General features: G+C 47.8%; 1 protein-coding gene across 5 annotated transcripts in view; it reads left to right on the forward strand.

The window, feature by feature from the left end:
* IGSF5 (immunoglobulin superfamily member 5) overlaps nt 1-17,607 on the forward strand; it is a 40,066-nt gene extending 22,459 nt beyond the window's left edge. For 3 of the 5 annotated variants that reach the window (XM_064476041.1, XM_064476038.1, XM_064476057.1), the window contains 5 exons: nt 2,870-3,010; nt 5,727-5,751; nt 8,910-9,010; nt 10,283-10,356; nt 16,746-17,607. In XM_064476041.1, the coding sequence (XP_064332111.1) occupies nt 2,870-3,010; nt 5,727-5,751; nt 8,910-9,010; nt 10,283-10,356; nt 16,746-16,841 (437 nt within the window). In that variant the 3' untranslated portion in view covers nt 16,842-17,607. The other 2 variants (XM_064476050.1, XM_010992401.3) reach the window with 2 other exon arrangements.
* The last annotated feature ends 7,189 nt before the right edge of the window (nt 17,608-24,796 follow it).

Genomic DNA, 24,796 nt, shown 5'->3' on the forward strand with positions numbered 1-24,796 from the left:
TCATCTGCTCTCTGCCTTGATTCTGTCTCCACCCTCAGTGAGGTGGCCTCCCTTCCTTTAAGCAGGCCCTCCCTGAGGATGAGTGGCTGTCCCCATGTGAGACGAGAGGGAAGATTGTTACGCCAAGACTCAGCTGACAGAAGCCGGCACGCTGACAGTTCTCTCCAGGAAGAAACCACCCTGATAGGGAGGGCGTGAGTAAGCCAGTGGCGTGCTGACTTTCTCCAGGAAGAATTTCAAGCCTGTCTCTTGAATTTTGAGCCAGACCTTACTGTTTAACCCCCGTTGGCTCCTTTATTATGAAAGCTCCTATTACTTGCAAGCTTCAGTTTGTAAAGAGCTCATCAGACTGAATTAAGATGCCCACAGCAGTCTTGAACACGTGTGCCACAGCACATGGACATGCATCCTTTGAGTCTCTGAACAGCCTGGTGGGGCAAGAATTGTTACCGATGAGCGAGCCAGAGGCCAAAGGGAGCACAAGCGCACGGCGGCCGTGAGAGCTGACTGGTTCCGTTAACATGAGGGCTGAAGGTCTTTGTCAGTTGTGAAGCTTCCACTGAGTAGCCTAATTTCAAACTGCAGGTTGTAAATATCCTAAATGCAGTTCTGGGCTTAGTGATTTTATCACCACGTCTGTGGGAGGGAGGCTAACCCTGTAATGTAATGGGCTGCTTGGGCAGCATTTACATTTTGGCTGCACACAGGGATGCTCAAAGCACCTGCATCGGTCACCTGGGGTTCCATCCCAGACCCCCGACTCAGCATCTCGGGAGGAGGGTTCTGAGTTGGTGCACGTAACAAGCATCCCAGGTGGTGCTCGGGATTCTGCCCTCGGTGGAGCAAGGGGATGAGCCATGTTATCGTCTGGATGTGAAGAGACTGGCTTGTTTTAAAGCTCCACTTATGGGGCTGGGAGGGGTGCCACGGGGAGGGTGTAATTCTGTTCCCTCCCCCTTCATCGTTCGTGGGGAGAAACTCTTGTCTTATCTGTCCATCCCAGCTCACCTCCGAAAAGTGGTGGGTGATGTGGAGATAGATGGTTTTAGTTTTCATTTTAAGTCCTGTAATTCTTCTCTGAGCATCTCAATATAGGGAGAAAGGTGAGGCCTAGGCCTGGCTCAGCTACAGCTGACTGCCTGGTGCACAGCGTTCTCTTCTCCATAGAGTCAGAAGGAACTCAGTCTCTTTGTCTGTCCATCCATCCATCCACCACGTCGCCCCATATGTGCCAGGTGCTTGGGGTCTCAGGAAAATAAGACACAGTCGTTGACCCTCAGGGGACTAGGTCTAGTTTAGGTAGTAGCAGAGGTGTGGAAAGAAATGGAAGTGACAGCGGTCCCTTTCAGAGACATTTAAGATGGCATCAGATGTGAGATGTTAAAAAAAAAAGAGAGAATTTAAACACCATTGCAGGTAATGCAGAGAAGCTTTGCACAAAGGGCAAAAGGAGGCAAATATCCCTTTCTGGTATGTAGTTCTTCGAAACACAGAGTTCCCTGAACTTTAGCACTTGCTTGGAGAGGAGTCTGTGGATAATCCTGCAGTGGGCAACTTATTCTGAGCATTTAACTTTGACACCGAGATAGAAAAGTGCGATTTCAAGGAAAAATCTAAGGAAGAACATCCAAGAGACCTTTTTCAACTATAATCTCTGGTTCCAAAGTGCTGGACGGCTACTGATTTAAAAGGAAACCTGATCTTCCTTCTAGGAAGTCTGTTGTTTTTAATATTTTTCTGATGACTAGCATCTAATAAAATAGCACGAACTTATACTGAGTTGCTACCCAAGCACTCAAGGCTGAGTGAGTGACTTTACTGACTAGCAATTCACATTTAAACAGATCGACCTAAAGGAGGCTTGACGTGTTTCTGCAGGGGAAGCGCTGCGGGATTGGGGCTTTTTGGAACATCGGTGCAGTTCCCGCAGCCCACGGCTAGGCGGCGCTGCCCCACGGGACTTCCCCAGATGGAGGCAGAGCTCCTTCCCCATCTGTAGCAACTGAGCCCTTGAAATGCGGCCAGTGGGACTGAGGCGCTCTGTACTTAATTGTATACAATTTAAATTAACTTAAATTTGAATTTAGACAGCAACATGGCGTGTATAGGAAAGTTCCGGCAGGGACATGGCTGTGAGAAATCGAAATGTCTTTTCTTCTCTCCTTCTCTCCCCACCACCCCCCACCTTTTTTTTTCTGCCTGTCCTGCCCGACCTGAAACTTCCTCTCTCCTTTATCCGTGACTCCTGGATAAAACAAGAGAGCAAAGTAGACACTAAAGAAGGTGGGTCTTGGAGAGCCACGGAAGGAGCAGTTACTGGATGAGAAGCGAATGGAGGTTGGGGGTGGGTGGCGCTCGGGGGGAGCCTTGCCCTAAGTTCCTTCCGGAGTGACCCTCCCTGGGTTTGTCCTGATTTCCTCTCGGCTGGCTTTTGACTTTTGATGGGCGGGGACATGGAAGCAAGAACCAGCGTCACCCTTCCAGCCTTGTCCAGCAGTAGCGCCTCAAGAAATATTTCTTGAATGAACAAGGGATGCTGGAGCTTGGAAGTCACTGCTCCGACCGCAGGGCGTCATGGCCCAGCCCAGCCTATCTCCCTCTCGGGAATGTAAGAGGCGGTAACCAGCAAGTGCTTGGACCGTGTTCCTAAGCAGGCATCCACTGGGGGCATTAAGCGCTGTGATGGAATGTTGAGTGTTTAAGCACACTGAGCGGAACTTGGCCTTTGACACTTGGCCGTAGCAGACCGAATAGCTACATTATTGGAAAACATAATCTAGTTTACAGTGTGGCAGAACCATTGATCATACACCCTTGACACTGCCGAGCATCACTAAAACGTTTCTTTTTTCTTCTTTCGACCTTGTAGGCAGTATTGATAAACCAGAAGCATCGTTGCCTACCTGGGCCATAATTCTACTCGCAGTATCGTTGTCATTGCTTTTGATCCTGATGATTGTTCTGATTATAATATTCTGCTGCTGTTGTGCCTCCAGGAGCGAGAAAGAAGGTAATTTTTTAGTTCGTATCGATTTGTATGTATGTTTGAACTTTTGGTACACGCGTTTGAAGTTCATCAGCTCATTGGCTCTTTTAAAAGAGACACTGGCTTTTAGAGTTCTTGAAAGGACGCATGAAATTCACAAAGAGGGAAAGGACTTTCTCAAGGAAGGAAGCCCTTCCTCCGGGGCCTGAGGCAACCCCTCCAGGAAGACAGATCTCCACACTTTGAGAAGGTAGAGAGGTGGTGCCAAAGATGCTGACTAGTTGAGTTTTGGGTTTATCTGCAAGGATATAAGGCTATCGCAGTCTGTCATTTAGATGCTGTGTTTTGTTTTTTTTTTCCTAGAATAATTCCCACCTCTCTGAGCACATGAAAAGATTATTTTCTATTTTGTAGAATTTCCAGTCTCCTTTTGTAGGTGAATACTGTTGTAGTGGTAGAAAAAAAATATGGTCTTCTGTTAAGAAAATACAAATAAAATGAGTAAAAATAATCACACACTTCTTCTAAACGAGATCTTTTGATACAATTGAAGATAAATTTTGTTTGCGGGGCAGGCTCCGCCCTGGGCTGTCTCGCCAGCACTGGGGTGGTTTGTGAGTTCAGAAACCACAGGGTCTTCATCACGCGGACAGCTCAGGGCTTTCCAAGTGCTGAGTGTGTGTGTCCATCCTTGTCTCTCTCTCCTGAAACCGTCACCTACTTCTATTTGAATATTTTCTGAAGTTAAATTATCTTAAAGTCAGAGTTTTGACATTTGGCTACATGTCAGTTTAATTGCACTTTTAATTATATTAATACTAATTGCCCTTCGATGAGCACTTTTGCAAGTCTGCCAGGCACCGTGTTACCTAACTCTTTTACCCGGAGCAGCTCTCTTAGTGAGATATTCCGTGTGAGCTGCGTGGTCCAGCATCGGGCTCATAGCCTAGCCTTAGCTCCTGCTTGGATTTGGGGAATTGATTCTGTGATAGGCTTTTATTCTCAAGGAAACAGAAATGAAAAGTAGTAAGCAACTGTTGACCCAGATATGATGGAAGTTTCTTTTTACCTGGGAATTACCCTGGACGCCACAAATGCGTTACTCAAAAAAAAAAAAAAAACCAAAACACTGGATTTTAATGAAACTGTTGCATAACTTAAACTTTAATTCAGAACTGACGAGGATTGGTCGGTGCCTTCAGACGGTTGTTTTTGACATTAGCTCCTGTGGTGTAGCTGGAGAGCATCCTGGTGTGTGGACTTCAGCGTCTTTGAGGCTTGTGTCTGTTCCACACCAGTCCAGCAAATCTTGTGGTCCACACAGGATGTGCACTCAGGTGATGGTCTGAGTCCCAGCTCCTCATTTACAAAATGGGGCTAAATACCATCCTATATATTGGTTATGAGAATTAAATAAATGGGTGTGATAAAAGTTCGTGTGATCTGTCCTAGATTTTATCCTTTATTTACCTTTGAGAGAAAAAGCTGATGCACAGCGGATTCCTTGACATAAATGTGAGGCATCCAGTGAAGTCCTGGATTTCCCCATGATAATTATTTCTATGCTTAAAAATATTAAACATCAAGATTTTTAAAAAGTATTTTCTGGGGCTCTGCTTTCTTGGTGCCTGGAGGAGTCTCAGTGCTCTGGCTGGTTTCCGGGGGGCCGACTGAGGATGGCTGGGGCCCCCGTGCAGCGTGGCCTGGAGGCCGTGGGGTCTCAGCTTCTAGAGCAGGAGGACCAGGGCCCATCTCCCACAGCCTGGCCCTTGCGGTAACACTGGTGGCATCTCCCTATGACCAGAGGGAGACCAGACAATCTCTCTCCTTCAATTCAAATAAGATTGCTTCTGAGGTTCAGTTTGAGGCGTGACTCAGGAGATGTGATTAGAACAGAAAATAAGTGAGAACGGTATCAAAAAAAAGTAAAGAAAATGAGTCTTTTTTTGGATCTCAGTAAAGCTCAATGCTTTAAAAAAGGCAGAGGTGCAGAGCGCACTGGCTTTAGAGACAGATGGTGGGGGGCTGCCGTGTGGGCTCAGTGACCCCTCATTTTTAAATGCTAAACTCCCTCCAGTCCAAGAATCCATTGATTAAAACCATTAGCAATTTAATGAAAGCTTTTGGGGGATGGATACAACTGTCTGAATTGATACCATTGATTCATACTGATTGAAAATGTGTTTTAAAATGAAAGAAATATAGTGCTTAAGGGATTTCATTCCTTATCTGTTAGAATATGGGTATATTTGTATAATAGTATCTAGTTTGTTAAAAATATGAGAACACTAACACCTGCTTCTTGGGTTGTTGTGACGTCTAAATGGGATAAGACCTTGCACGGTGCTGGCGTGGTTTCCGCACACGGTAAGTACTGAGTGACTGACAGCAGGGACTGGGAGCAGGGGACCTCTTCGTGGTGAACAAATGGAGTCTTTATAACCTCATGTATCAAATTCAGTATTCACTCAGCACGTATTGGGTATCTGCTCTATTTTGGGTACCTAGGTATTATAAATACTTATATTTATGATAGTGAATAGTGAATTCTACTTTCCTTATGCTTGGAAGTTATTTGATAGCTCATTGTGGGGGAACTTAATACCTACCAGATCCCAAATACTCAGTAATGTGCGTATTTAAAATCAGGGCGGTCTATAAAATTGATGAGATTTTATTTTCAAAATAACTATCCTGATTTTACTAATGTGATTTTATTTCTTTTTTCTTTTTTTGGCAGGATCTAGTTATCAAAGTGAAATAAGGTAAGTTTGAGATCACGTCAGTTTCCTAAATATAAGAAGAAACAAATGAAAACCAGCCAACACACACACACACACACACACACACACACAAACAGCTGTGGGATTTTAGGATTATGTTACTCAAAATTAAGTACTGAAAACGAACAACTCTGACAAACACATATGCCAATCACAAACTCATAGGGCAACATTAATTGTGGAATAAAGTAGATAGGTTCCTGCTGCCTAAGTTTGACTTGTGCACTTTGGAAAGTGGAGCCAACTTTTACTTGGCATCTGGCATTTGCAGCTCTTTCCACAAGAGGACGCTGTGCACCATGACTGTTGGCCCTCCTGCTTTGTGTCAAGGTTAAGGATGTGAGGACCGTTTCAAGGATGCTAAAGAACCAGGTGGAGGTCCTGCTGGAATTTCTGGGTGGTGGAGACCGTGGGGCCAGCTGGGTACCTTTGGGCAATGGAACAGAGCAGGTGGACAGATTAGGAGTTGTCACTGCTTGTAGCGCCCAGTGGGGAGGGAGGGAAAACTCCTGCCATTCTCACGGTTGCCTGGAAGTAGCTGCAAACACTTTTAAGGTAACTGTGTCAAGGACTACAATAATCAATTTAAATGTCTGCAATAATTATAAATAATTATAATTATAAATGCATGCAGGGGAGGGATTTTTAGGCAGCAATGGTTTAGTTGGGGGGTGTTAAAACAAAACCGCATCTAGCTTTCAGTATTTTATTAGATAATTTAGATTTTTTAAATGCTGTAATTTAAAACATCTTCCAGCTACATGTGGGGAATAAAGATTATATATAATCATCATGTAGCAGACTGTTGACTGTGTAACGTTTTTCATTTCTTCTTACAACAATTTTATTTATTTTTTGGAGGGGAGGTAATTAGGTTTATTTATTTATTCTTAGAGGGGGTGCTGGGAATTGAACCCAGAACCTCGTGTATGCTAAGCATACGCTCTAGGGCTCGAGCTATACCCTCCCCGCCACATTTCTCATTTCTTTTCTCTGGGGTCTTGGGTGATTTCAAAACCTAGTGCAGTGACCTACAACTGTTTGGGGAAATGGGTAGAGAATAATAATAACGCAACATCATCATGACGGGGGGGTGACAATAACACCTGATATATCCTGAGTGTCAGCACGTGTGCCAGGCACTGGTCTACACTGAGTAGAGGTCATCTTGCTGCTCACAATGATTTTATGAGGCTACGTTCCCTTCCTGTGGCTGAGGAAGCGGAGGGGCACAGACAGGTGAAGTGATGTGCCCGGAGACTCCGGAGCCCGCGGACCTGCTCAGGGCTTAGCGGCCCTCCGCCTGCAGCCTGGCCCTTAGATCCAAGTGCTCCAGGCCCAGGGAAGGAAGACGGGGCCGCTCCCTGGGGCCCCCGTGTTTACCTGCTTTCCCCTCCCACTGTGTCAGCACTGCTAACCTCGGTTGCTCACAGATTTCTTCTGTGTTAAAAGAACATCTGTATTTTTTCCCCATAGAATCAATGCATGTTTATTTTAGAAAAAATACTGATAGGTGTAAGCAATGGCTTTAAAATCACCCCTCATTCTGTTGCCCAGAAGTAATTATTGCTAAGTATCTACACACCTACACACGTGTGTTCACACAGACACACACACATGCATTTTGTGAAAATTGGATCATAATAAATGCCATTTTATATGTTGCGCCTCTCACTTGACACTATTCTGAAGAGAATTTCTGTTGACAAACACTTGCCTGTAATGTTCTCATTTCATTTGCTTGATAAAGTCTTTTTATTGAGATATAAGTGTACACACATCATAGATGTGTGGCTTGATGAATGTTCACAAAGCATGTGCACCTGCACCTGGTCTGCAGATGTGCAGAACCCACACCCCAGCACCCCCACCTCTGCTCGGGCCCCCGTCAGATCATCTCCTGCCCCGTCCGCAGAGGTCACGTCTAATGACACCCACCCCCACATCCCCAGAGGTTAGAGTCACGTGAACTTGATATAAATGGAGGCATGTCCTGCTTCCTCATTCCCGCCTGCCTTCTTGAGCTTCACGCTGTGAGATGGAGCTACACTGTTGACGTAGCTGGTTTATTATTGCATAATCCCAAGTTCAGGGCGTGGACGTGATTTATTTTCCCATTTTACTTTCTAAGGGCATTTGGGGCCACGATGAACACTGCTGCACGAAGCAATCTAGTCCCTGTCTTTTGGTGACATGTCTGCCAGCATTAACTCCTGCTCTGTATCCTGTTGGGTGTAACCAATTAGTGAAAGTCGGGCCATGGGGTAGGGACGTGGTCAGTGCTAGGTGAGGCCGCCACGCAGTTTTCAAAGCAGGTGTAGCAGTTACACTTCTACCCGCAGCACGTGAGACTTCTCATCTACAATAATTCTCACAGTTGGCATGGAATTCCATTTCAGGGATGTCTCAGCATTTATTTCATGAGTCCCCTGTGGCTGGGCACCTGGCTTGTTTGCAATTTTTGTAACATAAGTAGCTCATGAATGAATCTTCTCTAGTGAATCTTTGCACATATCCTTGCTTATTTCTGTTGCTTATTATAATCAGTTCTTAGTAGTCAAATAAATATTTTAGATCTTTGGAAATCCATTGCCAAACTTCCTTCCCCTGGGAAGCTGCCATTTTTGCTTTATTTCAGGGGTTGGTATCCTTTTTTCTATAAAGGGGCAGATAGTAAATATTTTTGGTTTTTCAGGCCACGTGCTCTCTGTCCCAGCTCAACTCTGCTGCTGTAATAGGAAAGCAACCATAGACAAGATGGAAGCAGAAAGGTTCCAATAAAACTTTATTTACAAAAACAAATGGTGGGCCAGATCTGTGGGTCATAGCTGGCCAACCCTGCTCTATATGGTCACTGGTTTCTGAGAGCTGAGTACCGCCTGGGGACTGGACGCCATGCACCTATCATGATAAAATTCCATTTCTCCCTGCAGTGGGAGTGTGTGAGCAGACAGGCCGTCTACACAGCCATGTAGGGGGGCTGTTAGGGTCCAGCCTGACGCTGGCCACCCACCAGAGGCCAGCACCCGAGCTTCCACCTTGTGGAAAGTCCACCGTGGGAGAATGCTCTGGGTGGAGCAGGGTGATCAGGACATCTGTCGCTGATTAACATTTGGTTTTTTAAAATGGTCTAATTCTAGGAAATCTGCAAATGTGAAGACAAATAAAGAAACTTTTGAGACAAAGTTAAAAAGCGGAAATGAAAACTATGGCTACAGTTCCGATGAGCCAGGCACTGCCAGTGAGTGGGAATCGGGGGGGGGGGCTGGGGGGAGGGGGGCAGAAAGATCTGGAAGGGTGCGTGTCGGGGGAGGGGCTGGCTCACCAAACACCGGCTTCTCAGGGCAGCTGCCTTACTTGGCTGTTGGTGGTCATTATTTTGGGGGTAATTTTTAGAAGAAGGAGAAATTCCAAAACTAGAAACACTCTAGGAGAAGGTAACAGTAAAAAATCTACCTATCTGCCTGACATTTAAAAGAAGAGTGAGGTGGAAATCTAAGAGTTTTAAAAAATAATGTTCCAGTTTTTGTTTTTTTCATGCTTTTTCTTTAAAGGCGTCTACCTTAAAGTGTGTGAGGAGGACTTTTAATACATTTGAGGGTAATGTCCCCCAAATGTCAATGAAAATAGAAACTCAGCAAGAAATCTTTTCCTCTTCAACTTTACAGGCTGTTGGAGAATTCTGGAACCCTAAACCCGGCCTGGAAGCCTTTTTGCGGCACCCAAGTGTCTTACCTTTAGATGATGCAGTCATAACGGGGGAGGGGTGTCATATCGAAGCCACTGTCACTAGTGAGCAGCAGGGGTAGGATTTGAACCAAGAGCCTTTTGAAAGCAGAGAGAGAGAGTCTACAATGACTCCTTAGCAGTCGGGTAGGGAGACCAGCCCTAATGAGCTGCTAGCAAAACAAATTCCACGGGAAGACTCTTGGTTAACCGATTCTTGCCGAGAGGCCTGGAAACACTTTTTGCACTAAGCCTGGGACTGTCTTCTTGGTAGACCCTCTCTCCCCATCCTCCGGTGGGTGCCTTCCATGAGCGTTCCAAACTGTGTGCTTCAGACTCAAAAAATCCCACAGAGCATCAACAGTTTCCTTTGATAATCTGATCACAGCCTTTTGCAAAATTTCCCGTGGTAGAATATGTATTCATTAGTATTTTGAGTGATTAATCAAATAATTTTGCCCAAAATCATGGCCCAGACTGAACCTCTGGCTCCCTTCCCCCATTTCCCCCTGTGTTTATTTTCCTCCATCAACTGTTGAAACTATGGATTCATCTTGTCTCTGGATGAGACTAACAAGCCAAGAGAAGAATTGATTTCATTAGAAAGATAAAGTTCTAAAAGTATGTAACCTCAAGAAAACTTTAAAAGAAAACCTGTTTGTGGTTGAGGATGCTTTGTGTCAGGGGAACTGCATAAAAGCGAACATATTTCTTTTTAAATCAAAATTGTTGTAATAGGTCATACGGTTTTCGGCACTTGCGACTCTCAGATCACTTTCTATTGCAGAGACGTCCTCTCTCCCTCCGAAGCCCGCGGAACCCGGCGTTCCCAAACAACACGGTGGCAGGCAGCCTCAGCAGGTGATTCAGACCGTCCTTCCCCATTTCGGGTTTTTCCTTTTTGCTGTTTAAAAGCCCCTGCCTTGTGGTAGGTGATTATAACACGGTGCTTGTTTTATGTTCGTGATGGAAGAATGTGGCCTTTGCTCACCTCCAAGTCACCTGCCAGCATGGAGGGAACGGGGCCAGGACACGTAGCATCTCTCCCTTTGTAGCGGTGTTTTTTTTTTTGGCGGGGGTGGGCTAGTAGTTTTGTAGTGTCTGTTTGACGTCCACACAGAGGTGTGGAGTGTGCAGGTGGGTGTGTGAGTCTGGGGTCCCAGGCTGAGGCTCAGTCACAGATATTGCTGTGGTTGACGCAACTTTTCTTGGGCGCCATCCTTCCACGGGACATTAACATAAAGCAAATAGTCAGCTGGGACCCGTGAGGACCCAGGACATTCATTTTCTGACAGGAAGTCAGTACTGGTTGTCAGTCATGAGTGAATCAGAGTTCATATGCAGAACATACGACTCTACATTCAGACGCCACATTAAGCAGATGTACTTGCAGCCAGGACTGCTTTGTGGCCTGTGCCGACGCAGCCTCAGAGGAGAGGCACTTGGATGCCATTCTGCGGTAGTGTCCCCATACGCAGGGATGTTCTCCCGTTTAATTTTGGGGAAAGCCAGGCTCTCAGACTGTGGTTCCAGCAGCTCAGTGGGTTACACGCCCTTGGCTTCGTTCTGCCTCAGACTCGCCTCGGGCCCGCGGTGCTGCCCGGCCGGCTGAGCGGGGGCCTTGGCGGCCCCACCCCTCCTTCCCGGCGCAGGGATTCATGTGCGTTTCCAGAAAGCTCCAGGCCGTAGTGTCCCTCCCTGCAGCTGGGCTTCAGCTCCGTACATCCATCTTGCCAGTGGTGTGTGCCTCCCAGGCCTCTGGGAGGAAGGGGAGCTTTGATGGACGCTCAGCCCTGCGTCGGGAGGAACTAAATGATGCTATTAGTGGCAACCCAGGTAGCCAGGCACCAAGACATATGAAGGGTCCTTGGCACAAAAGCAGTTGGGCCTACGTGATGAATCGTCAGCTTCCGGGACGAGTCAAGCTACTTCCTCAGGCCCCGCAGCAGGCCAACAGAGAGAGAAAATTCTTCCCATCAAGGCACATGTATCATCCGGCTGTGGAGATGGCAACCATCTTTCCTTCGAAGGGCCCATCTCTTGACTGAGAGGCGGTGGGTAGAAGGGAGTAATTGCCTGGCTGTGAAGGATGTTTCCTGTCCAGGTTCTACCTCCCGACCTGAGTGGGGGCTGTGGACTGATGTAAGGGGTTCTCTAGTGCCCCCTCACCCCTCCAAAAGTTGTCACCCCAAGAGCACATATAAGCCAATTGTTATTTCCGTGGCCTTTCTGTGGTTACCTTTTCAGCTGTGTGTCTTTCCACCAGACAAGCCACAGTGCTCGGGTCTGGGGTGATTCCGAAGTGGGTCATGTCAGATGGCTCCCCTCAACGTGAATGCGGAAAACCGGTAGCTCTCCATGCTTGCAGACACAGGAACGGGGGGGGGGGACGTCTGGGGCTCTGAATAGATGCTTCCTAAGCTTGAAGTGCTGCTTTGAAGCTGTGCCGGGTGAGAAATTTAAGAAGTTTCTGCTACTGAAACATGTAGCCGGTTAAATCATCTGTTGGTGGAAAAAGAACAGTGGCCACTGAGATGCTGGGCCCTGGGGGCTGGTCACACACACCTGTGCGTCTTGAATTGTTTGTCCGGCTTCTAGGGGAGCTGGGCATCTCGGCCAGAGCAGCAGGGACCCTCAGAAACAGAGGATGCAAAGAGGATGGACTCTTCCGGTCTGAGCTAGAAACTGATGAAAGATTTTTGAAGAGCTGGAGTTTTCTCAGTGCGGGAACTTAGGACAAGCACATTTCTGAAGAGAACTGTCTTTGATCATTAAGCCAAGGGTTCCCGGGGGGATGGGCCCCGGCACTGCCTCCGGGATGCCCATTTGGAACCCGGATGTGAGGCACCGCCAGCGGGCTGTGCTTCCCTGGAGGCACTTAAGGGAGGGAGGGGGCAGGATGGGGGTAGCGGAGAGGGCTGGGATTTCAGGAGCTCCCTTCTGCGTCTTCAGTCCAAAGAAGACCTAGTCCTGCGTGTGGTCAGCTGCCACGTCTCGCAGCCACAGCTTGTAGACGCCGATCACCTTGACCCTGAGCCAGAGGCTCCTTGAGCACTTGCCAAGGCCAGGCATGCAGCCAGCCTGGTCTGTGTGGCCGCACCCCTGCTGTGCCGGCCACGCATGTGGGCCTCAGGGGCCGGTGGGCCTCCTGCCCAAGGAGCTGGCTCCTCAGCGTTCGGGATTGTTGACTCCAGATTACACAGTTTTGCAGAAAGTCTGCCCTAGGCTGGGGGCCTGAAAAGCCCGTAGGTTAAACCGAGAGATCTCCAGCCTTGAGTCAGCCTGCAGCAAGGACGTGGCCTGGCCTCCAGCTGTGGAGCTGGTGTGTCAGAGGCGCGTCCCATCTGCCGAGACAGGGTGTGTCCGGCAGCACGGAGGCTCCGGCCCGGCGTGGACAGGTCTCAGAGCAGGGGGTCCTGGCTTCGGCTCACATATGCGTGTCCTCTGCATGCTGCCCCCTCACCTGCTCAGCCGGTGTCTTATCTGCCCTGAGCATTTTCAAGAGGTCTTACGTAGTGGACGGCCACTGACCACACGCGGTCTAGCACGGCCTTACTGGGCGCTCGTGACACAGTCATTCCTTCCGGTGGAGAGTGTCCCCAGCACCCAGCGTTGTGGTGTCACAAGCAAGCCAACACCAGGAGTGCGTGTGCCAGGGGACTGATCATCACAGTGCTGTCACGATGAGAAGTGTGACTTGACCGGCGTCGACGAATATGCAACGTTATACTTTGGATCATTGGAGAAGAGTGAATAATTCCACATCAGAGTGTCATTTTACTCCTCTGTGGTCTTGGTCACTTTGGTTTCTTCAAGGCTGTCTTGTTCAAACAGGAGCCACGGCCGGGGCAGCCTGAAGGGCCAGGGCCTGCGTACCGGCTGAAGTAAACGACCTGGCCTTCGGGATGCCCAGATTCTGGGTCCTCACCTCCGGGCCTCCTGGCTCAGTAGAGCTGGGCTGGCCTGAGCGTCTTTGTGTTTTAGAACCACTTGGGGGCTGGGGTTCTGACACGTGGCTAGATGTAAGGGTTACTGGCTACCTTACCGTAAGGTGGAAGTGGGGCTTGCAGGAGGGGAGAGTGGGGCGTTGCCAAGATCAACTTGCGTACTTTGTAATTTCACCCCACCCAATACTTAGGATTTGCTCAGAGTCCAAGGCTTTTATGATAGCTGTGCTAACAAACTCCACTGGGCAGGGGCTGTCCCGGAGCCTCCCGGGGGTCGAGGGTACCTGTGCTCTTGCTGCAATCACGTGGCCTCCCCTACAAGGAGCGGAGGGTGCAGACACGGAGCCCTTCAGTCTGTGACCACGCCTGCTCAGGGCTGAGCCCAGGCGCCAAGGAGCAGGGCGTTTTCTGGGTCACTCTCAGCCTCACCTTCAGTCCCACGCAGAGCTCCACACATCTGTGTCTGCAACCCCAGGCTTCAGTGAGCTTCCACACGCTGTGTTTTCATCACGCACTGCCAAGCAGGATTGTAATTACATCTTACACCCAACAGTTACTAAAACAGGAGACTGGAATCTTAAGACTGTAGGAGGGGGCAGAACCCCCACCCGTCGCGGCACTGGCCTCCCACAGCTCTTGCTCCTACGACATCCTTCCGATTAGTCCAGAATGCCCGAGGCCCACACTGCCACGGGGGAGGTCAGGGTGAGATGTCGTGGGGGACTTTTTTTTTTTTCACATCTCCAGTTGTCTCTTGATGCTTTCAGTGCTGATGGTCCTTGGAAAACTTCAGAAGGGCTGAGGTCTCAGCTCAGGGACAGTGTCACTGGGGACCGGCTGGAGGCTGGAGGCTGGCCCCACCGAAGGCCAGGCACTGTGATCACAAGCTACAGGGAGGCTGTGGCAGATGCAGGTCAGGTCAACTGGGAGTCGATGGCTCGTGAACTATGGTAGGAAGGCGGCCCCTGCCGGCTGCCCGGCGTTCCCTCCCATGGTCATCCCCACCCCTCAGCCCCCAGCCCTGCGGGGTCTCCCCCGAACGTGGGCTCTTTATCAGAGGCGGAGATGGGGAGTCCTTGTTCCTGCCAACAACTGGTGGAAACGGCAGGTGCGTTTCCTGCATCCTGGATCCCAAAGGACGCTTGCTCAGAGGGCAGGTGCATCTAGTGCCTGTGAATGCCTCCATCTCGGTGCCTGGTGGCTGAGCAGTGGTTCTCAGGACAGAGAAGCGCTTCGAGTGCTTGTTAAAATACTGGCTCCTGAGCCTCGTCTGGACTTTCTGGGGCAGAATTTCTGGGAGACAGAGCTGAAGAGTGAGTATTTTTTACCACGTTCCCCAGTCAATCGTCTGGGGAAATTTTTTGTGGCTCAGTGTGAAAACAAAACAGATGTGCCCTGCATTGTTTCTCAGGGAAAGTCACCCCGGGGTTCTGGAGGTTTTCTTAAGACTGGAGTGACCTGTGTTTATGACCCCACTGCACCAAGATTTCCTCAAAACACAGAGAATTTGAGATGCTTGTATGCGGCTGTGATGAGGGTCAGGTGGACGAGTCTCGGCATGGAAATACTCCAGAACCAGGCGGCACCGTGGCTGGGGGACACTTAAAATCTCCCATGTGTTTTAGGGGGATCCTAAGGTGCAGTGCATTCAATGTGAATGAAAGAAAGAGGATTTTAGGCTATGGAGACCCCAGTCATGCACTAACTTGTAGGAAGGATCAGAAGGTTAAAAAAAGAGACTGATTTTCAAAACTGACATAAACCAAAATAGAACCCTTTATTTTAACCGATTATTTTTCTTCTGAAAATAATCTACAGTGAAGATATATACCTCTGACATTATTTTCCAGACAAGAGTTTCTGTTGGTGAAGTATAGTTAACGCAGGTTTAACTGTTCATGAAACATGTTAGTGCAAAACCAATAAGTAAAATCAGAAATTCTTCCTAAAAACAACAGTTCGTGGGAAAGGAAGGTGCCTTTTATTTTTATATGAAGCCATGGGGTTTGCCAATGTTTCACATTTTGAGGAATGCTTAAAACAAACAATCCTTCTTTTCCTCTTCTTGACTCACTGTCAGTCAATTTTTCTGGTTATTTCAGGCCATTCTGTGTCTTTTCTCTTGAGTCTGTTAGTTTTAGGGGGGAGAGCTTGGGAACAACTTGAAACCTGGAGATCACGTCTTCCCCCCTCATCTCTCCCCTTTTGAGATCAACTGAAATGAACTCGATAAATTTACAAAACGACAATGGCTCATGCAACCGTGTAGTGGGAACACAAGGCATATGACAGCAAAAATCCCAGACGTCATCACAGCAGGAGCACCACCTCGCAGCGCGAGGCTGAGGCAGCCCCGCAATCCCCCACAAGGGAAGGTTATCCCGGGGTCCTCCTTGTGTGATCGGGGGTCAGTGAATTAAGACCATGAGCCAGAGTGATTCCATCCCCAAGGCTCACTGACACTCTGCGGTGGTGTAAATAATTTAGGAGGCCCAGTTACATTATTGAAGATGTTAAATGCGGCTACGGTGCCCAGGAATCTGAACTGGCGTTGTCAGGACCGGCAGGGAAATGTGCTGCGTGTGTGTGGTTAAGGCAGTCCTCTCCCCCTGGCCCTGTGCCTCCGAGGAGGGAGTGGTCTGCGTGGGTCTCATTTCAGAATGAGAAGGACAAAGACTGCCTGCCTGCCTCCTGGAGGGGAGCCAGGACCCCACACTGTCCGAGGACACATGGGTCATCTACATGGAGTCAGTTCTTTAATTTTGCCTCTTTCCTTTAAAAAGAGTGTGTGTTATTTAAAGAAGGTTGGACAACAAGGACCTACAGTACAGCACAGGGAACTATAATCAATTTCTTGTAATCAGCTGTAATGGAAAAAATCCTGAAAAAAATATGTATGTATATGTATAACTGGACGTCTTTGCTGTACACCTGAAACTAACATTGCAAACTGACTGCACTTCAATCAGAAATATTAAAGAAGGTTAGAGATATTTGACATTTTCATACAATAGTGAGAATTTCCATAGGAATATTGAAAAAACAAAACAAAACACTGAATCTTTGCCATTAATTTGCCTTCACACACACACTGGATTCTTTGAATGAGATAGTTTTTTAGGCCCTGAACTCGAGAAACGTCTACAATGTGTGTTACTGAAAATAATAAAAGAAACACGTGTTAACATTCGTGTTCTGCTCTGTCCCTCATTTTATCTCATCGGACGAGTGGAGCCTCTTTCTCAAACACGCCCTTTACGGTGATCTCGACCACTAAACCCACCCTGTTCTCTCTGTCACCAGGGACCTGATGACCGCCGGCCGGCCCCAGCAAGTCCCCCACAGGTCTCCGTTTACTTGGGCAGTCCTAAGAAGGTCAGGAATGTGACTTTGGTATAGCACAGACGTCCCTTTGTCTCCACAAGGCACTTGGTGGACGACCTACGTCACGATGATGCCATCACTGCTCACGATGATGTCACTGTGCTCACAGTGACGTCACCATTGCTCTCCTGAAGTCCTCAGGCTGGGCTCCAGCTTTGCCAGCATGACCCGGAAGACACGATATTGCTTGGCATCATCAGAACGGATATGTTATAGCGAGAGAAGGAATCTATTTTCCCAGCTTCCAAAGCGGGATGTGACTTTTAAAATGTTTCAAGATTTCAGTGAATTCCATAGTGACTAAGTCAAAGCCGCACATTCATCATGACAGTGATCCTCATCACGCAACACTCCTGCTTGCTCATCCGACGGATGGTAGCTAAGTCTATATCCCACCATGACGTTTAAGAAGTTTTTGTTACCTTAAATTGTATGAAGATGATATTTATGTATCTTTAATATATAGATATTATTGCATATTGTCTGTGAAAAAAGAGGATAAAAATTAGAATGAACAAGGAGTCTAAAATTTCCCAGAAAACCAGAACTCACAGGTTATAAATAATATTACATTCTAAAGCTGACGTTCACCTTGCGAGATGCCTTGTTATTGGATATTTATACGAAGACATCATTTTTACCTGCTTCCTCGTCAGTCGTGCGCCCGTGTGCTGGAATGAGTTAGGTGTGGGTTATTCTTTGTGGGGGATGTCCCTCGAACCATGGAAAAACTGGCAATGGGCAATATAGTCTTTCATAAATAAAAGCCACCACAAAAGTTGTACTGCTTTTCTGAACTCTTTACTCTTTAGCTGGTAGTTAAAGCATCATAGGGTTTAGGAATCAAGCATTTTCCAAAAAACAAAACAGGAGACTTCCATACATTTTTTTTCTTTTTTCATGTGGAGATTCTCAGTGCATTTCACTGCACACCCCATCATTTCACATTTAACCTGGAGGCTGGGCGATTATTTGGCTGAGGTCCTTGCAGGTTGGTACAGATTTCTCTGATGGTGAGTAATTAGGAACTTCTCTGAACCCTCCATCACCCCCAAGCCCAACCATGCCATTGCCAAAGTAGAATTTGACTTTTAAATAGTGTTAAGACATTAGTGAATTCCTTAAAATTACCTAGCAAAAGACACAAATTCATCGTTTTGATGTTTCTTACCACTCAACACTCCCGGGTGCTAATCCATGGTTAGAGCAGTCTCTACAGGCAGACCTCGGAGATGCTGCAGGCTCAGTCCCAGATCGCAGCAACAGAGCAAGTCACATGAATTGTTCTGGTTTCCCAGTGCCTGTGAAAGCGGTGTGTACACTACACCATAGTCTATTAAATGTGCAACAGCATTATGTCTAAAAAACAATGCACATATATTAATTTAAAAATATTTTATTGCTAAAGAATGCTCACCATCATCTGAGGCTTCAGTGAGTCACAATCTTTTTGCAATAGTCACATCAAAGATGACTGGTCACAGATCGCCATAATAAATATAATAATAATAATGAAAAAGTTTGAAATATTGTGAGAATTACCAAAAAATGACACAGAGACTGGAAGTTAGCAAATGCTGTTGGGAAAATGGCACCCACAGACTTGCGCTGGGCTGTCACAAACCTTCAATTTGAAAATAATGCAGTATTTATGACACACAATAAAACAGAGCACAATAAATTGAGGTATGCCCATATATTATAATGATTTGTAAATTTTTTTTTAGCTTTAATCATATCAGCCCCTACCCTGGACTCCCTCTTATGAATCAACAACTAAATCAGGGATATTTATAATCTACTGCACAACACGGGGCTGTGTTGTCTTGTATCTGTTCTGATTGGCTGGTTCCCATACAGTATCCATTCTGATTGGTTGGTGCCCATACACTATCCATTCTGATTGGTTGGTGCCCATACACTATCGGTTCTGAGTGGATGGTGCTCCTGCCTTACAGGTTGTCCAATATTTTGAACATCACCACTTAGAGGATCTTGAAAAATAAAATCATCTCTTCTAAGACTGTGTCCCTGATGTGAGGGAACTGGTCACGTATTTTCTTTAGAGAAGAACTAAAAATGCAAAGCTTCAAAAACTGGTGACTATTGCTACATCCTTTTCCTATGAGTCCTTTTTATGGGAAAAATTGCCAATTCAACTGCTTAAAAATGAGACTCTTGTTTATTATAATGACTTCTTTACTCCCTGTCAACATGATTCTGTCTCCTGCCACCATCCTCAAATGGATACAAGTCAAGGAGGAAGATCAGAAACTCTAAGGACCCTTCAAGCAGAGCTGTTTGATGAGCGACCTCCATATTTTTTGCTTCATAGTTTACTCTCCTTAAATTGCCACAGAACCCGGATCCCAAGACAAGGCAAATGTCACGTCATTTATGCCTTTTGTAACCTTTACAGAAGCTGGCATTCAGTAGGCATTGAGTAAATATTGATCTCAAACAGGTGAATATTGAGAAAGACAGTATATTGAAGTATAATGAATATTTGCCATCTGCCTGCTGTAAGAATCATATTCCCGTGGGGTTATTTTAGGAGTCGGTGGGGGCGGGGGGGTATTGCATGTAAAATATAATTGAACTTAAAGTTTTAAACTCTGGAGAACAATGCCAGATGATATTTGTTGAAATTTCTCCAACTTGCTATGGGCTCAGTGAATCCGTCTATGTGATTTTTTCATTCTCCCAACTCTGGGAAGTTCTCCAGTGTCACTAGTAAACAGGTTCTTAATAGTAGCTTATTCCACAAACAAGTTTTCTCGAAAGGACCCCCAGCCAGATTCTATTTCACAAGAGGGATGTATATTTTGTGAATAGAACTACCTAGAGTTGCGCTGTTCAAAACCCTAGGCACATGCAGCTATTTGCACGTAAATTATTTGAAATTAAATAAAATAGAAGATTAATTTCCTCCATCCCACTGGCTACACATCAAGTGTGCAGTAGCCACGTGTGGCTAGTGTTTACTGTATTGGCCATGCAGATGACAGGTTTCATTGCTGCAGGAAGTTTTATTGGACCGTGCTGACCTAGAGCCAGCTCCTCGGAAATGACCTTGGCGTGTCCAGGATGGGCCCTTTTACACAAACACGTAATCCGTGTTTTCTCTCAGGGTTACGTCTGTGTACTTGCCAGTTTCTATTTAGGAGTCCTGCAAACCCCAAGGCAGCTCTCAGCTGATAATGGGATTTCACTGATGTGGTGGATTCATCGCTCACTCCGGCGATGTGGAGAGCTGAAGCAGGCTCAGGGGCTGGGGTGAGAGGGGTCGAAATGTCATGGCCAAGGGCATTTCTCAGAAAGATAGATGTGACTCTCTGCTCATGAATGGCCAGTGAAGCTAAGATAAATTAAACAGATTCCTCAGAGTCTCATTCATAACATCCTACCCAGAGGGACCCCATCTGCCCATCTTTCCAGGGATCTTTGACCTTGGTTATGCGGTCACATTGCAAACCTACCCCATGAAGTCAGGGATTTTCCAGAGTTTACTTAGAGTAGGACTCACTTGAAAATGCCAACATATTGAAGATGATCGGAGCTCAAACAGATGCACCTCCTTTGCCATGTGCGGTCCTGATCTGGGAAAACCATTAGGGACGTTAAAGTTGTATTGCTAGTTCCTAGGCAGCGATGACCTAAAGGTGAGTGGATTTTGCCAAGCATCCGGGAGATGCTGTGTCAGCATCCGAACCTACCACTTAAGTGAGTAAAATGTCTCTGGATAAGAACGCCGTGTCCTGTGAGGAGCGGGAGTGTAGTCCTTTCTGGGGAACAGATAAGGATGCAGAGCTCAGAGATGAGAGAAGTCAGTGAGGGGCTGGAAGGAAGGGTTCAGGGGTGTGTAGGAGGGGATGGAAGGCGGTCTGGCATGCCTGAGGCAGGACCCGTGGGCCTGGGGGGCTGTTATGCTCCACAGGGCTCACAAGGCAGGGAGAGGAGGGCAGCCCTGGATGGAGAGGGCCCCTGCCAGTCGCTGGGGCACAGGTAGAGGGACACAGCCAAGTCGTGGAAGGGAGTCAGGCGACAAAGCCTCCGTCTCCTCACTTTCTTGCTCCCTGTCCCCAACCAGAGCCAGGGGTCCAGGTTGCCCACTGATACCATCGGGCTGGAGGAGGGTGACACACGGATGGGGAGAGGAGGCAGTGACACCCAGCCAGGAGGACGTGGATGTTTAGGAAATAGAAATCAGGGCCTCGAGAATGCGCCTGTGACGTCATGGGGAGGACGATGTGTCAGAAGGGTTCCACTTCTTCCTCTCCTTGGGATGAATCCATTTACCAAAAGAGGACACACGTGGGGGGAAAGGAATCTGGCGGCATTGAACTTGAGTGGGTCACGGCTCTGGTGACACATCGGTAGAACAGAGGGATTGAGTGCACCCCCATCCTACCTTCATGGAGATGTTCACACACACCCACACACACACCTGTGCCCTGTCCTCATCGGACACGGCCCGGCTTTTGGGACCGGGGCTGCCCCCCTGACTGCATTCAGGCCTCCCTCACTCCTGCAGCGTTTGGAGGGAGCCACGCTCCCCTGCAGATAGTAAATATTTAATTCTCATCTCACCCAGCTTGGAAATCATGCGGCAGACCATGACCTCGGGGAGACTCACTTTTCAGCGTTTACGAAGTAGGGGCTCCAGCCTCTCGGCCTGGAAGTGGGCAAACCCGAGGCAGCGGGCTGGGGCCCGAGCAGAAGAAGCCCCTCGTTGTCTTCTGTCTCTTGTTGAGTAAGACGTGTTATCTCTAAAAACGCAATGAGACTCTGAAGGGGCCGGTGGGACAATGTGTGAGAATCGTTGCTCAGCCAGTGGCTTCAGACGGAGAGATTCATGCCTGTCCTTGTAATCCACCTGGGTTGATAAAGCAGAAAATTTATAAGACTCCAGAAAAGTCTCTGGGGAGACACGTAGAACAGAAGGTGTGGATTTTATTCCTCCTCGGAAGCCTGAAGGATGTATGGTATTTCCTGGGGTAACAGTCTGGGAATTCAGTCACACTGGGCTTCACTTTCATGGCTAACACGGTCTCAGGGAGTTCAAATAATGGCGCGTGTTGTCTCAATCAGAAACAGATTTTAGAAACCGCAGTTGATCTAGTTTCTTTTTTTCTTTCCCTCAGAAAGTACACACTGGACTGGGTTAAGTGCAGTGTAGTCAGTGTCAAGCCTTGTATAGCGGCAGGAGCATCTTCACAGCTGTGTGTGTGTGTGTGCGCGTGCCTGTATACACGTGTGTGTGTGGTATGTATACACGTGTGTGTGCACACGAGTGTGTCAAGGGCCAGGGAAGGGGAGAGACGCTGGAATAAGTCATCCATTCTGCAGGCACTTAGCCACCCGTGCGGCCCTGGGGGCGGGGTCCCGGCTTCTGCAGGGCGCCTGCGCCACGGGGGGCGGGCGAGCTGAGGGAAAGGCAGGGGTCCCGGGCGTTCCTCCTGGGTCCAGGTCTGCGGGGCTGCTGGCCAGCTTCACCTCACGTCCCGCTCTTGTGCCGACGGTGTGTCTGCAGGGGCCGCGCACACCGTGGACATCACAGCTTCCCTCCCAGACCCTGGTTAGTGACTCTTTTCTGACCCTGTGAGCCTCCCCTTCTGGGCCTTTTCCTCCCCACCATCTCCTACGCTGTGGGAGGTGGGATCCAATAACGAATCCCTTATTCCCTGTCACTCAGAGCCTGGCGGGACTCTGACTCCCTCCCTGCTGGGCTAATGCCTCGACTGTATTACCACGTTGCCTTCGACGTCTCCTTCACTGTACTAATGATGTGCCTATGTAATCAATCACCGATTGCCTGCTTTCCCATTAAATTCCTCTAAGGTGGGCAGGCTTCACATCTGCCTGCTCCCCCGTGGCCCTGGCGCTGCTCCCATCAGGGCAGGGGTGTTTCGTGCGGTCGATAAATGCTTGCAGAATGAACGATTTATTCCAGAAGCAGCTTGGGGACATGGAAATGGGTTTTGCTCTTAGGCGATGGTTACCATTGTTTTCAGAACCTCCAGGCTGTCGAGGCCTGTTGGGTAACGTGTGTCAGAAGCCACTCTCCCCTCGTTGGCCCACCTGGTCCCACAGCATCTCCAGCAAAAGGGGCACAAGCACCCACCTGCAGCTGAAAGACACACCTTTAAGGTGACCATGAGGATTTGTTTGGTCTGGGGGAGCTGTTGTAGAGTTGGATTTTCCCTTGCAGAGGACACAGCCTGAAAACGAGCCATCGGGCTTGCAACCAACTTGCTGTGTGACCGTGGGCACGTTGCCTGACTTGTCCGAGCCACGGGCTCTTTGGTCAAAGGTGTGGCCCTTCCTCTGATGCACGTGTGATCCTTGAACTTCTTAGTGATTGACACGTGCTGGTGACTTTCAGTTGCGGGCGAGTTCCTAGATGCCCTGCCAGACTTGGGAGAAGCCACAAAACTTTCACCTGTCCCGTCAGGCGTCTATATAAGTGATAAATCTGTTTATCTGAGCCTATTTTTCACTATACATATTTCACAATAAATAAAAACATAGCATGTTTATCATGCGTGGAAATTACACTGAACTTTCCATGAAGGCAGCTACCCTGCAAATCAAGCAAAGATTAAAGTTGGTTTTGGGAGGAGCTTGCTCAAGAGTTGTTTGCCATTTTGGAAATCTGCACCACTAGGAGCACCGCCGCCGGCAGTGTCCGAGTTGCTAACACGATGCACAGGGGCCCGTCTGGGTGATAGTGGCTGCATCCCTGCATCCCTGGTGAGTCTAGGCTGGAGGCAGGAACTTCAGTACTTCCCGTCTTCTGGTGTGTCCCGTTGAGCGTTACACTTGCTGTCCTGTGAATCCTTTCATACCTCCTGTATCTCACATAGTGGGCGTTATGTTGGAGGTTTTCATCCTGAAATATAAATAAGTTATGTGATCTATGACTTCAATTTCAAAAAAGCAAAATGGGCATTGCAAAAGAATTGTGACTCCTATGGCACTGCATTTGAAAGCGTAAGAGACTTTAGACTATCTGCGTGTGAATATCCTTTTAAATTTAAAATATCTCTGCATTTCTCACCTTCCACAGCGTCACATGTGGCTTCTGAAGGAGGTTTGGTGAAGGAAAAAGAGAGGTTTTCCCCTGATTGTTCAGATTGGTTTAAGTAATCGTTTCTTCCCTTCCCCCTCTGTTGTTCTTCTCAACTGGATGTTTCCAAATTCCGGGTTATTCTTTGGAGCAATGGAGAACTATCAGTGATATCAGAGCCTCGTGGTAATTACAGTGCTGGGCTTGGCGTTGTCATGTTGGCAAAATACATCTCTGCTGGTGCAGAGCTCAGCATTTACCTCCAGCCAACGTGCCGCTTAAGACTGGACTTGGGTTCCTTTTCTGCCTGGAATGTAGAAAGCTGCAAGGACCATCACTCAGACCATCATGAGAAAAGGCTGGATAAGCTGCAAAATCAGAGCTTTTCCTGAGCCCATCAGAGGGGCAATCAAGCAGCCAGAAATCCAAGGTACTAGAGACTGGGGAGTTTAAAGCAGCAGAACTTAATTTTCTCACAGTTCTGGAGGCTGGAAGTCAAGGTCACAGTGTCGGCAGGGCTGGTTTCTCCTGAGCACTCTCTCCTTGGCTTACGGACGGCCGTCTCCTCCTGGGTCCTCATGTGGTCTGTCCTCTGTGCATGCGCATTCTTGGTGACTCTTCCTCTTTTTAAAAGGACACCAGTCAGATCGCCTTGGAGGTCACTCTTATGACTTCATTTAAGCTTTATTTCCTCTTTAAAGGTCCCATCTGCAAATGCAGTCTTGTTCTGAGGTTCTGGGGGTCAGGGCTTCCACAGGCAGACTTTTTGGGGAAACAGTTTGGCCTCTAACAGTAACAATAACTAAAACAACCCAAAGCCAGTTCAAGCCTAACTAGATTTACTCAACCCCCCATGTTTTTTTCAAAAAGTCACCTCTCATTATACTGCAAATATTTTCCC

This window comes from Camelus dromedarius, chromosome 2 (assembly GCF_036321535.1).
Source record: "Camelus dromedarius isolate mCamDro1 chromosome 2, mCamDro1.pat, whole genome shotgun sequence".
Taxonomy (NCBI): domain Eukaryota; kingdom Metazoa; phylum Chordata; class Mammalia; order Artiodactyla; family Camelidae; genus Camelus; species Camelus dromedarius.